The sequence below is a fragment of the Sander vitreus genome, chromosome 12 (assembly GCF_031162955.1).
Source record: "Sander vitreus isolate 19-12246 chromosome 12, sanVit1, whole genome shotgun sequence".
In the NCBI taxonomy this organism is placed as follows: Eukaryota; Metazoa; Chordata; class Actinopteri; order Perciformes; family Percidae; genus Sander; species Sander vitreus.
Window position 1 is genome coordinate 2,914,900 of NC_135866.1, and position 13,967 is coordinate 2,928,866.

Genomic DNA, 13,967 nt, shown 5'->3' on the forward strand with positions numbered 1-13,967 from the left:
CCTCCGTTTTCCTCCTGTAACTGCGTCTGAAGTGCTCTTATCTTAAAGCAAAACAGCTCTCATTTGACTAGCTTTATTCTCCAAAATAGGCTTTCTCGTGTCATGAAAAGATGTTTTGCTTTTTCTGCTGTAAGTGTATTATAGCTCTGATATCTTGAACCCCGTACTGTCGGTTTCAAGGAAATGCCAACCCTTTTCTTCTATTAACCTGGATGCCTAACATGTAAATGTCAGGCTGACACAAAGAAAACAAAACTTAAAAAAAATGTTTCAGTTCACACCCTGAGGAAGGCTACACGTGGGTTGTAACCCAACTTTTTAAGGTACTAACCTTTTCAATATGAAATAGCCATCCAAAAACAGGCTTTTTTGCCTGAGAGTCTGTCTTGGACCTGTCTTTTTGAACTTTTGTTTGCCTTTCAAGGAGCACCTTCATGATGCGTTTGAATATCTGAGGTTTAACATGCAGAAAGGCTCTCTGTCCAACACAGCCAGGGTCAGTGTGGAGGTTTAGCGGCTGCATAGTCCAGCAGGTATTCAACATTTAGCTCCATTTTCCTCTGAGCCGCCTGTGTTTCTGCTCCACTGGTCCATTGTGTTCAGGGATGTGAAATGCCAAAGCTCAGCCGAGGAGAAAGCGGCGCGCTCTCACCACACATATTTTCCTCAGGGATTTACAGCACTCTCCCTCTAATTTCACCTCTTCAGACTAATGTAATTCACCTGCTCCATCAGGGACTGCGCATTTCTCCGACGCTCCATTGTACCGACCTCTCAATAACCCAAAAAATTCCCTTTGGTCCTACAGCCCACTAGTCCGACGTCCCTTTGTTTCGAAAATATGAACCCTCTGCTCCGACATCCCATTGTCGGAGCAGACTCAACGGAGAGTCGGAGAAATGACATGGCTCAGCGTGTGTGTAGAACGCACTGGGCAGAGCTGCAGCTACGCGGCGCTGTAAGATGACGTAGTATTAAGAGAGACAACGGTAGAGAGTAGTATGAAAGCCTGAAATGCCGCATAGGAAGGTTTGTTGGGATGGCGGATGGGTCAAACAACACAGGACTTTCAACCCAGGAGACCGGGGTTTGTGTCCAACATGTCATGTTTCCTAAAGCCAACTGTCGCTGTCTTCTTTTCCTAAACCCAACTGTCCCGTTCTTGTCCCGCGTGTCACGTAAACGTACCTTTTATAAGCCCACCCACTAGGGCTGCACAATTAATCGCAGTTTTATCGAAATCGCAACATGGACTACTGCAATATCCAAATGTTTGTTAAAGGCATAACATGTGCCAAACACTTCTGAATGAAGTATTGTGGTGCTCCAGCCTACAAATTGTATCCTTGAAAAAATCACAGATAATATTTTTCTAGGAAAATAAGAATAATGATACAAAAAAAAAAAATCCCTCCAATACCGTGGATCATATCGCAATCGTAATATCAGTCAAAATAATCGCAATTAGATAGATTCCTCACATCGTGTAGTCCGACCACCCACGCCCTTTTCCTTAACCTAACTGCCTCAAAAGTGACGCCAATAGTCCCGACCCAGCGCGTTTAGATAAAGCGCGTTCAGAGCTGACGCTAAAGGAGACTTTTAGCATCAATAACAACGCCAAAGACACCTGACCAAGCGTCCGTATTTTACACGATGGGAGTGAGAATGTGTTAAGACTTCCGACTCAGTCAATACCAGATAATTTCATCCTCAACGAGAAACTACTCTGTTCTGATGCTTTGGAGAAGCCGGACTGAATATTCATAGATTTAAAAACTCTCCATATGCATGTATGAAACGTGAAAGAGCACATTAACATCAATAAAGCATTACCATCACTTGTTTCCCCTGGGACGTAATAAAATTAATAGGGGTTGGGAATTTCATTTAATATGATTTATTTTTAAATTATAGTTGTGTAATGACTACCACTCGAACTCCCCTCCCTGCAAGACATATACAACACCCGCCTCACCCGAAAAGCGACCATGATTGTGAGCGACGACAGCCACCTCTTACATACAGTCTTCTCACCCTACAGTCACATTAGCTACAGGAGACAGAGACAAAGCGACAGGCTACCATTCATGTTCAATGGGGGTGGCCGTTTGCCAGCGACAAGCGGCAAGCTCGCCGCTGCCACGAGCAAGGCGGGGCCAAAATGGACAAGAAGTCTATTTTATGCAAATGCTGAGCGATGCGACAAAGCGACCGCCAATCGGAGTGAGGGCAGCGTGACGCATGTCAGTGGCTCGAGTCAAAGAAAATAATTCAAGATGGCGGAAAACGCTTCAGGACATTGCATTTATGTATATACCTGATATGTTTGGCATTTTATCTCATATATTTTCTTACTTTTATCGAGAAATAAATACTTCGTTCTTGTGACTTGACTATACCTCTGAAGTCACTTGTGAGACGTGGTTGAAGGTAGCACCGGAGAATTTCTGTTTACCGTTGCCGAGCAAACAGCTCTCTTTAAATACAGAAATGGAGGGAGCACATCTGACATCTAAAGGCAGCTGGTTCCACACAATCAAATCTTTGACCTGTAAGGTGTTTTTTGGGGGTGTACCATCTTTTTTTTGTCAGAATCAGAAATCCTTGCAGTAGCTATGCTACTGAGGGAGCTCTACGAGTCTCTCAGTCGTTAACTTTCGTGTTACAGTTCATCTTGAGGATACTCAGGATATATAATCCAGCAGTGCTGTGACACTGTGTCTCTCCAAATGGAGTGTTATTGCTCTTTCAGAAAGTGAAATCATCAGGCCGTGGTGGATATGGAGAGGCAGATGAAGACCGTATGCTGTTGAGATGAAGTACCCTAATGTTGACAGGGTAATCGAAGCTAAAGCCTTGTTGTCGGAGTTGTGGGCCGTGATCAGACGGCGTGACTCAGAGTAATTGGCTCTTATCTCAGCGCTGGAGAACAACAGCCAGTAACGGAGAGGCTTCAGATGGAGGCAGTGTTAGTTTGGCTTTAGCTTACAGTTTGGAGCTTGAGAGGAGAGCTGTGTGTTTGTTTGTGTGAGTGTGTGTGTGTGTGTGTGTGTGTGTGTGTGTGTTTGTGACTGTGTGTGTTTGTGACTGTGTGTGTGTGTGTGTTTGTGTGTGTGGGCTTCCATCCATCCATCCATCCATCTTCATCCGCTTATCCGGGGTCGGGTCGCGGGGGTAGCAGCTCCAGCAGGGGACCCCAAACTTCCCTTTCTCGGGCCACATTAACCAGCTCCGACTGGGGGATCCCGAGGCGTTCCCAGGCCAGGTTAGAGATATAATCCCTCCACCTAGTCCTGGGTCTCCCCCAAGCTTGACGTGCTTCGGTGATATTTTAATTCGGCTTTACACAACGTGCATATGGCTTTCGACTTGTGTACGAGCCGTCCGGGAGTTTTGGAAAATAAAAAGCGCCATTCAGGATTTCATTGCTGCTGTCTTTCTCCATCATGCCTGCAGCCTGCAGCAGCAGCAAAGCCGAGTGAAGTGTAAAGTAAATTAATAAATGCCGGCATGCGATTAATGCGATTACAATTTTTTTATTGCATCGCGTCAGCCCTTAATCGCATCGCGATTAACGCGTTAACGCTGACAGCCCTAGTTTTTATGTAAAGAGAATAAGAGACTGAGGAACACCATTGGAGGTGGGAAAGGGGGCTGAACATAGCGAAGTTAAAATTGCATCACCCTCCCCATAGTCTGGCTCGACAGAAGTACATTTCCAGGATAATTGCCTGCAATCCAGCGCGTGTCACTTCCGCTCTCTGTGTGTTGCCGTTCTCAAATTCTGTTCTCCTCGGGAAACAACAACCAAACTCCGAGCTAGAAAAACGCTGAAAATGTCAAGTTTTGAAGAAAATTTGGATGGTGCAACAAGGCAGGCCTGCTTGGTTCTGCTTGTAAAGATTTACAAAGAATATGTTTAGGTAATTTCCTCTCTAACTGGGACATTTTGGGACCGATTGGTGGGATTTGTTGTGGACGAAGTACACACGGAGATACACACATTATAGCCAATGAGGATTAACCATGTATCCAGCTCATTTGAGTAGCTCACGTTACTGTATTGTGTCAACAGTTAATCTTAATATTGTATGTGGCATTTTCTTTGCGGGCTGCAAATGTTCCACCAAAACACGTTCCTTCCTGAGACTATTTAACAGAGCCACCATCGCTGCGTCCACAGCTTGGCGACGCCCAAGACGATTGTGATTGGTTTAAAGAAATGCAAACAACCCAGAGCGTTTCTTTTCTTCTATCTTGCAATGTATCTATGGTGTAGCCAGAGCTGTGGAGATACAGTAGGCGCCCCCACAATATCATAACACTTTTGATTTGGTACAATTTAGTACTTGCACACTACGTTTATGGGTTTGTATGCAAGAGAGAAGCCAATTAAAAGGATAATTATTGCACATTGGTTAAAATATTTGATGTTTTTATTGCAGCCGATCATCCGTAATGCGTTTAAAGTGTGAAATGTGGGGGTTTCTCATGACAACAGTGATCGGTCGCTGTCAGGATCCAGCCTGTAATGAGCCAGTCAGGACGCCATTCATCTCTACAGCACGTGATTACATCAGTCATTCATCCACTTTATTACCCTGTTCATTCATCTGATATGGTGCTATTACAGCTGACAGCCCTGTTTCCACCTGGGGAACATGAAACCTGCTTCTCAATGGTTAGACTCCACTCTGACACTCACGGTCTCGTATCCACAGATTCAATAGGAATGACGATGAAGCCGTAGAAAAGATTTTGATCTAAAGGCATCTTTATCTTTGTGTATTACATTATCTTGTAAAATGACAGTGGGTAAAAGCAGAAAACCACGATGGTCAAGTTGAAAGCTGCGCTGTGGTTATTTAGCACAGATCATTTTCACTGTTTTTAACAATTCTCTCAGGCTAAGAGATGGAGAGTAATAATCTACAGTCTGATAATGGGATGTCCTCAGCCTGTTTCTACTGTTGATCTGAACCACTCAGCTGTGGTTTTCACTCTGTAGAAGATCTTTTCATCTACTTTTATGAATTTGACCCATACAAATGTTTTATCCTCATGCTAAGAGAGGAGACGTTCCTGTGTCATCCTGCTGTTGTGAACTACTGAGAGACTGCAGCGTAATGTCAAAGACCTGTTTTCACTTTAAACCTGCAGCTCAGTGCTAATGGCATTTTTACAGTCGCCGCAGCCGACCTGCCGCGCGCCAATGTGACGTCAAATTGACGTAGATCTTGCTGGCCAACCAGGATTTTCAGTGCGCGACCAGAGGTCATGCACCACTATATTTTTTTCAGCGGTGCGCGACAAAGCGGAAACAGGAAGCATGGACGAGTTCGAGGGTAACCGGATGCCAGGACTCTCAGAGTGACTGCAAGTCTCTCTTGTAAACTTACTGGGTTAAAGGAACGCGCCAACTTATTGGGACTTTAGCTTATTCACCGTAACCCCCAGAGTTAGATAAGTCCATACACACCATTCTCATCTCTGTGCGTGTTGTAACTGTCTGACGCACCCACCGCCAGCTTAGCCTAGCACAGATCCTGAAGGTAACCGGCTCCATCTAGCCTACTGCTCCCAATACGAGATGAGAAGGGTATGTATCGACTTGTCTAACTCTGGGGGTTACGGCGAATAAGCTAAAGTCCCAATAAGTCGGCGTGTTCCTTTGAGATGAGCTCTTTTATGGTGAATGAAAGGCTTGATCCGACGAAGTAGGTCATGGAATCAAATCGAAACATTGACATCAGTGCTGCTGCCAGTTCTGCCGTTGTTTACCTTTTTCTTCTTCTTCTAGTCCGTAAAATAGCAAAGTCGGTAGCCTTTCCTCATTAGCGCCACCTCTGTTCAGGAGAAGACTGCAACTAGTGTCGCGACCACCACGCGCGAGTATAAATAGTTACGACGCTCCCATGACGTCACATTGGCGCACCACAGGTCGGCTGCGGGTATACTGGACACTTAAAACTCCACTCCTCTTCAGCTGGTAAATGGTCTTTATAGAGGCTAAACAATGTGATGCTCCTGCCCCCGTTACTTCTGGTGTTTTGCTTCTCTGAACCTGTAAGTGTTCTGTAACTCATAAGTATTTTGGTACTTCTGTTCAACCATCCGCAATGTTCTGAGCATCTGGAGAACTGAATAGATGATATTTAATAGATGTATTTTTGGCTCATATTTTTTCATCCCATCATGTGTATGCTGTTGATGTCTTTGGCAAAAACCGATCACCAGGCAATTTAATAGTCGTGTTATGGAAATTTGTATGTGATTTACATCCACATCCGCTGCAATACAATATTCGATTCATTATGCAGCAACACTGTAAGGAGCCAATGATGAAGAGGGCAAAGGTCAGAGCCACAGTTTTGTTACAGGGCCATGTGACAAGGGATCCTTAGCCCTAAAACGCAGCATATATTATAGGAAATGTATCGATTACCATGAACAGCCAATCCAGGGTTTCTTCATTTCCATCTTGTTTGCTTGGACGAAAACACTTTCTCCGTCAGTTCACTTCAACTTTGAGCCACAGAGTTTCGGATTTTCAAAACATTGTACGCATTATAGATAAGTGTGAAGCCCTAACCGTGTATGCTTTTTTTTCTGCTTTGTGATTGGTTGACAGAGGTGTGTGACAGCGCGCTGGTGTCCAACCTGCCGCCATCGTCCTTCAGGAGCTCGTCCCAGCTGTCCAGCAGTCACGCACCGGGCTTCGCCAAACTCAACAGGAGAGACGGTGAGGAAGAGTTTCTGCAGCTGAGAGTGACTGAATGACTTCTAGACTGGACGGGGTGCGATGAGTGGGAACTAAACACTGGATTTGACTGGAATTTACTGCATGATTTGGCTGACTATGAGACGGCTGACATAGTCTACCTTGCACTGCAAGACTGAATTCTGTTGAAAATATGTCAATATAAGGTGACATATATTTGTTATATCTGGTGATATATTACTAGTCAAAGGGCCATTATCAATGTCACCAAAAGTATGGTATTTGTTTTATCGCATCCAATCCATTATTCAATGCATATTGCTTTATTAAATAGACAGTGAAGAGACAGACAGGACGTGTGTGTGTGTGTGTGTGTGTGTGTGTGTGTGTGTGTGTGTGTGTGTGTGTGCGCGCACGTGTGTGCGTGTGTGTGAGCGCGTAAGTGCGTGTAAAACAGCAACGTACTCTCACGAACGGGTTCGTATGATATTGTACGAAAAGTTATGCGCACTACAGTAAAACGCATGACATTATACGAAAACTAGGAGAGTCTCGTCTCCTAACTTTTCCCCCCTATACGGCGCCCCTGATCACGCAGACCACCTCCCTACGCTGTGAGCCGCGTTCTTATACAGCTGCTGTCAATGTGGTAGCCTGGAAATCCAGACCCAGATCCGAAAGATTAAGGGTCTAGCCCATTCGCTTAGTTACCAGTGGAGCTAACTGGTAGATTAAACTCTTGCCCGGTCGGCAAAACATCAAAAACGTCCTTCTTGCAAAGGAACAATTGGAGCGCCGTCTTCTGTTCCTCTTTTAGATAAAAAGCCAAGTCTAACTCGTTCATTGTAGCGGCCAAAGCCGTTTCAAACAACTGGTGTTAATCTGTAGCCATCTTGCAATGTTTACTAATGACGTCACAGCGCTGTCGTCATCTGTTTAGGTCGCCTCTGGCCCACCTATATCACATACACCGATGTGATTGGTGCAGCTCGGCTACAAGGGCATAGTTAATGAGCGTCATTACTGAATGCTAGAGTGACTCGCGAGAACTCTGGATTTCCAGGGTATCAATGTGGTGCACACAGCAAAAAAAAACAAACGTGTAAACCATACGAATTACAATGTTTAACCTTTCGTAGCTTTTCGAACGTATGGTTCATGAGAACAGGCTGAAAACCGCCAGCCTGTCTTGGAAATGGCCAGGACTTCTTGCTACTGCTTTTTTTTGCATGAAAATAAATGTTTAAACTACCTCTTGGATGATTCTGTCTGTATGTGAAGCTTTAAAAGTGGAGAACAGCACTCCTGTGTTACTGAGGAGTTACTCTGCAGCAGTGGCGCTCAGTGCAGCAGAGATTTTGTTTAAACTCAGGACGCAAAGCACCAAACCTAATAAACAGGAAAGTTTCTTCTGGACTCAAAGAACAGGCAGCTCACCAGTGACTAGTGTAAAGAGAGGCAGAGGATCAGAGTCATTTCTAAGAGACAATACAGAATAAAAAAAGAACAAGCAATAGCTGCCTCGTCCCATCTTTATTCTCCATAGATGCTGTTTGTGTTGAAGGTTTATGCCAGAAGGATACACATGAATGTTTTTTTGCGCCCCAACATAGAACCCAGCAGGGAGTCCTGTGCTGGATGCGGATGTGAGGCTTTGATAAAATGAAGATGGAGCTTTCTGCAGGGAACGGGCTTCACATTAAAGCCCAGAATCAGCTGGGAGGGCGAGATGGGTTTAATCTGGATCTGAATGATTTTCTACCACCTGGGAAACTAAAAGAAGCAGCGCCTGCAGAACACTGCTCAGGCCTCAGTTTGTTTGATGGTCGAGACCAGAGGTGCCCAAATTCTTTCATATGAAGTGCCAAAATCGATCTGGACGGAAGGCCACGGGCCAAAAATAAATGTTGATTTTGAAGAACACCATAATTCTTTACTTACGCACGTTTAACAGCACTGTGCTTTACGTTGCAGTAAAACTCAGATTATGTACTTGTTAGCTGCACAAAATGTACGTTTCGTGATCATTACAGTTAGGATTTTACAGCACGTTCAAAATAAGTTGGAAATAGGCATGAGCATGTCAAAAGCCATGGCGGGCCAAACATAACCGCGGGCCCCAAATTGGGCGGCCTTGGTTCGAGACTTAAAGCAAACGTTGTTTTGCTGCTAAATATGCTGCTCGTCTGCTGTTTTCATTCGCTGATTTAAACATGGTGACGTAGTGTCATCACTGCCTTTTGACTGCTTTGTGAATCAAGCACTGAGGGGGAAAAGTGCAATTTAAGGAGAATTTTTGGTTTGAGAGAGTACGTGGTTGAGGTACATGGTGCACACAGGGTCAGGGGGCATTAGGGGGAATTCATTGTTAGCAACAGTTGGTCAACCTTTTGGACTTCTGCCATCCTCTTTAAAAGCATCGCTCTTCCCGTCATGACTTACTGATGTGAGTGAGGAATCCAGAGTTGTACTAGCGTTACTGTAAAACACCACAAATATGTCGCTAAGTTTATTTACTTTAACTGGACATATGTTCAGTGTGTTATGATGCTTAAAGCTGCACTAATCTGTAATTTTATTATTATTCACATGTAATGTAAAAAGTAGCGACCTAGTTGTGGCAGGAGCGATTCTACTATCAGACCTTTAGGGCGGCTAAATGAATGAGACACGGGAAATGTAGGAATACGTGCGCCGGCCCGCGCTCTTGCCTTTGATTCCCCATTTCGACTGCCCAGTCATCGGACGATGCAGGGGATATCATCGTGATAACTTTCACACCCTCCCCCATCCAAGCCCCCCTATATTTCATAAAAAGGGTCTAATAGCGCCCATGAGTTGTGGTATGGAACATTTTAGCATCTCAGCTCATTTTTCATTTATTTTCGTCTCATTTCATGCCTTATACTGCCAGTGCAAAGACCAGGCTTCCTCTCATTAATAATAATCATGTCAATATGAGAAAATGTAGGGATTAGAAGTGGGAGTGCAACGACTGACCAAACTACTGCTGATTGCATCATAACACATGTTCAGCCATCACTGCAGCTTTCACATATTGTTGCTAGATTAGGAGAGCTGTTTGTGCCCCATTTCCTCCCCAGCTGTATTAACGGCGCAAAGCCCACACGGTTCCTGCTGTTTGCTGAGGAAATCGATGAATCAAATGAACGTCTCCGTCTCATTTCCATCTCTTGCTGCTGCAGCTAACTCTCTGCCTCCCCCAGTCGCTCTCAGAGGAGCAGCTTTGCTCTCAGTTCATTTGCTCACTAAATGAACAGTTTATCAGAGCCTTGCAATGCCACCTACAAGATAAACACAGGCATTTTATACATGGGCTCATATGGGCTCATATGGGATCGTCATAGATTTTTTTTCATAAGAATGTAATTAACTTTTAATCATTGACTTCACTATCGAGAGTTTGTGTGCAACCAGGGAATGGATCTCTTTGTGACTGATTTAGTTTTTTACAGTTTCAGTTTTTTCTTCCCACACACATTATAAAACCAAGACAATGCATAATACTATGTGTACTAAGACCTCGAATTATATTATTTAGCTAAACTTTTTATGCAGCACCAAAGTGTATTTTACAGGTGTGATATGAATCAGCAGGACGGTGCAGCTGGTGCCAATAGACTAAAAAGTATGGTACTGTGTTGACATATCATCAGGCCCAAACGGAATCTGCAGATTTTTTTATTATACAGTTTTCAGCAGTAATCCAAATACAATACAAAAATCCAATAATTGGCGGAAATTAAGCGGACTGTTCTGCTCATGATGGAGATGTGTTTTATGTAATTTGAGTTACATTTTTTTTTTTTTTTTAAAGGATTCCTGGGAAAAATCTGCAGAATTCTGGGTCTGCAGATTCTGTATGGCCCTGTATGGTAATATTGTATATTACATGTACAGTAGAGTAACATATTGTGTGTTGAAGGCTATGTCGGTTGGCAGTGATGCATGCAGTCAAATGTGCACTGTCAGTGTAACATAACACGCTCATGTTGGGAACACCAACAGTAATAGAAGTGTACACTTACAGTAGGAGTCCTGGCCCTAACCAAAGATAATGCAAAAAACAACAAAACAATTAAAATGCCACTGCACAATAGTTCAACTTCTTTAGTTTTAAGAGTTTCTTTTTTCAAAATAAGAGTCTGGATGTTGAAACAAGAACACAGTGATTCAGGTTGCAGCAACAACAGGAAAGATAAGTCAGAAAAGACTTGATTGTAGAGAACACTTGATTTGCGTTGATAACAGGTTGAATTATTCTAACTGCACTGTAGAATAATGTTACTATTTGCAGATAAATATAATAAGAATGTAAAAGGTTTCCATAAGAGACCAAGTGTGTTTTGGTGTATGCTTATTGCACAGAAGGTTTAGCTCAAGCCATAACTATAGAGTAGTTAAAGGTCATGAGCAAAGTACATTGAGTAATAATAACAAATGAAACAGGAACAGAACGTACCGCTTTGTGTGAGAGCAAATGAGGACGAAACATAATACAGTGGCTCCCACCCTGGCGTCTGTTGTGTGAAGAGAACAGTCCCGGTGCGGGAGAAGAAGAGAGGGCCCAAGAAAGAAAGTATAAGAGTTTAGGGAAAGAATAGAACGGGGCTCACAAGGTCCGACAGTCTAGACATACGGGGACCGGCTCCAGCTTTTTGTCTGTTGCTAGGGAAACTTAGTCTCTGGGTGCTTTGTGATCCCACAGATCTGTGTATTGAAACTCTGATACTTGACTGATTAAACGAATGTATTTGACTTCATGTTATCGTCTTATTTGGCTCTTGCTTAGGATCAATGTAATACCAATTTAACGAATGTGCGGGGATAATATAGGTCTTTTATAGGAGTCAGACACATTGTCCCAAAAGAGGGGACACAGAGGAGGTAAATTCCCAACCGCACTAAGTCAGGAAGGCATCTGCTTGATCTTGATTGGTTGATCTAAAGTGCCTCCTCCTAATGTGAGGAGGGCCCAAAAAGATGCTAGAATGAATAGCTGTGGATGTGTGGAGGGGCCCATAGTGAAGGCCATTCTACAGGGCCCAGAATCTAGTGCTACACCCCTGCTTAAAGGAGAAATCAACAGCTAACTAGCTAATGACGTTAGTTGTCGGGGCACGGGTAAAGTAACAAGAAATCGCTATTTCTATACCATTAACAAGGCTCAAAATAGCACCACACTTCCATGGTAGCATAATGAGGGTCCCTACATGTAAACCGAAGCACTGAGAACTTTGTAAGTGTACAGACAGTTTATTAAAAAGATAGTTTAGAAAGACGTTCATGTATACATGCGCCATCTTGGGAAAACAGTCATGACTGGTCGAACGACGAACGCCGTGCAACCAGTAACCAGTAACACAGCTCGAGCACATTCGATTAGCATGAAAACATATCCCAGAGAACGGTTGATTCTGTACAAATGTGTTATTAACCCCTAGGTTCATTTTGCACCGGATTTCTCCTTTAAGGACACCAAAAATATACATATGGAGATCACCACCTCCGGCCTGCATTCATGCACATGAAGACTTGTTTCTTTCTCACTTAATCTTGCTCAACATTATCAGTTTTGTTGTTTCCTTTGTGTGCCACCGGCCTTTGTGTGAGTGCAGCCAGTTGATACAGTCTTTACTGAGACAGTATTGTGAGCTTAATAGATTATGACGTGCTGAAAAGACAAAAGCTTCAGCTGAAAAATCCACAAATTCCCTCTTTGAGGTAATTTTTTTGCCACATAGTTTTATCACACACAGCTCAGCAGTGATACATGGGTTTGTGTCGGGCGGCTTAAAGCATGCGTGCAGATACGCCCACAGTCTCGTTTTATACAACACGGTCTCACGGCACTTTGTGTAATTGTCACGTTATTTTTAATCTATTGATTCGTGTACAACACGTTTATCTAGTTTTTTTCGTGGTGGCCAGCACGAAATGGGAACCATCTATTCAGAGGTTGGGCTTAGGAAAAAAACAATGGGGAAAGGACGCCTCACAAGTCGGGAGACGGACGCGCGACAATAACGGGATGGCGGAGGTTGGGTTTAGGAAAAACACTACGGGGAAAGGACGCCTCACACGCCGGGAGGCGGCCGCTGGGGACGTGCGACAATAACGGGACGGTTGTGATTAGGAAAACAACGGGGAAACAAAAAACACCACACGCGGGATGCGATCCCCAGTCTCCCGGGTGAAAGTACTGTATTGTTTGACCCATCCACCACTCCGACCAGCCTCCCTACGCAGATTTTCGGCTTTTCATACTACTCCCTACCGTATTCGTGCTGTGATCACGAAATATGCTTCCCATTGAAATACATTACTTTACATTTTCGTGCCGGCCACCACTAAAAAAACGAGAAAAACATGCCCGTGAACACGAATCAACAGATTAAATAACGTGACCATTTCACGAACTGCCATGAGATTGGGTTGTTTTATACATCGTAGTTTCGTTGGACAGGTGGGAAAGTCAATGTTTTGTGCACGCACATCATTGTTACATCTGGGCCCGGAATTGTGTGAAAAGCTCTGGCAGGCAGCTGATTGCAGAATGTCTCTTTCACCAAGAACCTGCGGAATGAATTTCTCCCATTTTGTTCACTTCATATCTTTAATTCCTCCCCCAGTATTTTTTTTTTTTAATTCTCTATTTCTTTTTACTTTCCCTTCTCCTTCTTCTTCCCTGCTTTAAATTATCATCTTTCAAATTGTCTTTTGTTCTTCTGTATAGACTGGGTTGTGTTCCTCCGCAGTCACATTTTCATCCGTAAGAACTAATTTAGTCAGCTCTTTCTTCCTGCCAAATGTTAATAGCAGTCTTAGTTTTTTTTCTCGTTTTTTTGTCGGGCAGCAATGACAATTATGCTGGAATACAATTTAAAAGCAATTATTTTTGCCACAGTAATCACTTTGTAACTGAATTAGATTTAAAAGTGGAATTAAAACTAATTGGAACCTGTTCTGGTTGCGTGCATGGATTGCCAACTCATCAAGTATTGATTTACATGTGTGTGTTCAGCCTGCACTTAATTGCAAAGTTCCAGTTGTTACAGTTGAAACTCGAGTGGAAATGTGTTGTACTTTGTCTTCAGGATGTCTTCGGATGTTTCCCAGCATCCTGCTGCACCGTGGGCCCATTACTGCTCTCTGTCCGTCTGACACTGTGTGTTATCAGCCTGCTGAAATTACCATTTTATTCTCATGCAAATGATGGTGT

General features: G+C 43.6%; 1 protein-coding gene across 1 annotated transcript in view; it reads left to right on the forward strand.

Moving 5' to 3' along the window:
• Nucleotides 1-13,967, forward strand: part of LOC144526258 (contactin-associated protein-like 4) — a 151,518-nt gene that overhangs the window by 35,707 nt on the left and 101,844 nt on the right. Inside the window, exon 2 of the mRNA XM_078263597.1 lies at nucleotides 6,635-6,745. Within this exon, the coding sequence (XP_078119723.1) occupies nucleotides 6,635-6,745 (111 nt within the window). The remainder of the gene's footprint in view (nucleotides 1-6,634; nucleotides 6,746-13,967) is intronic.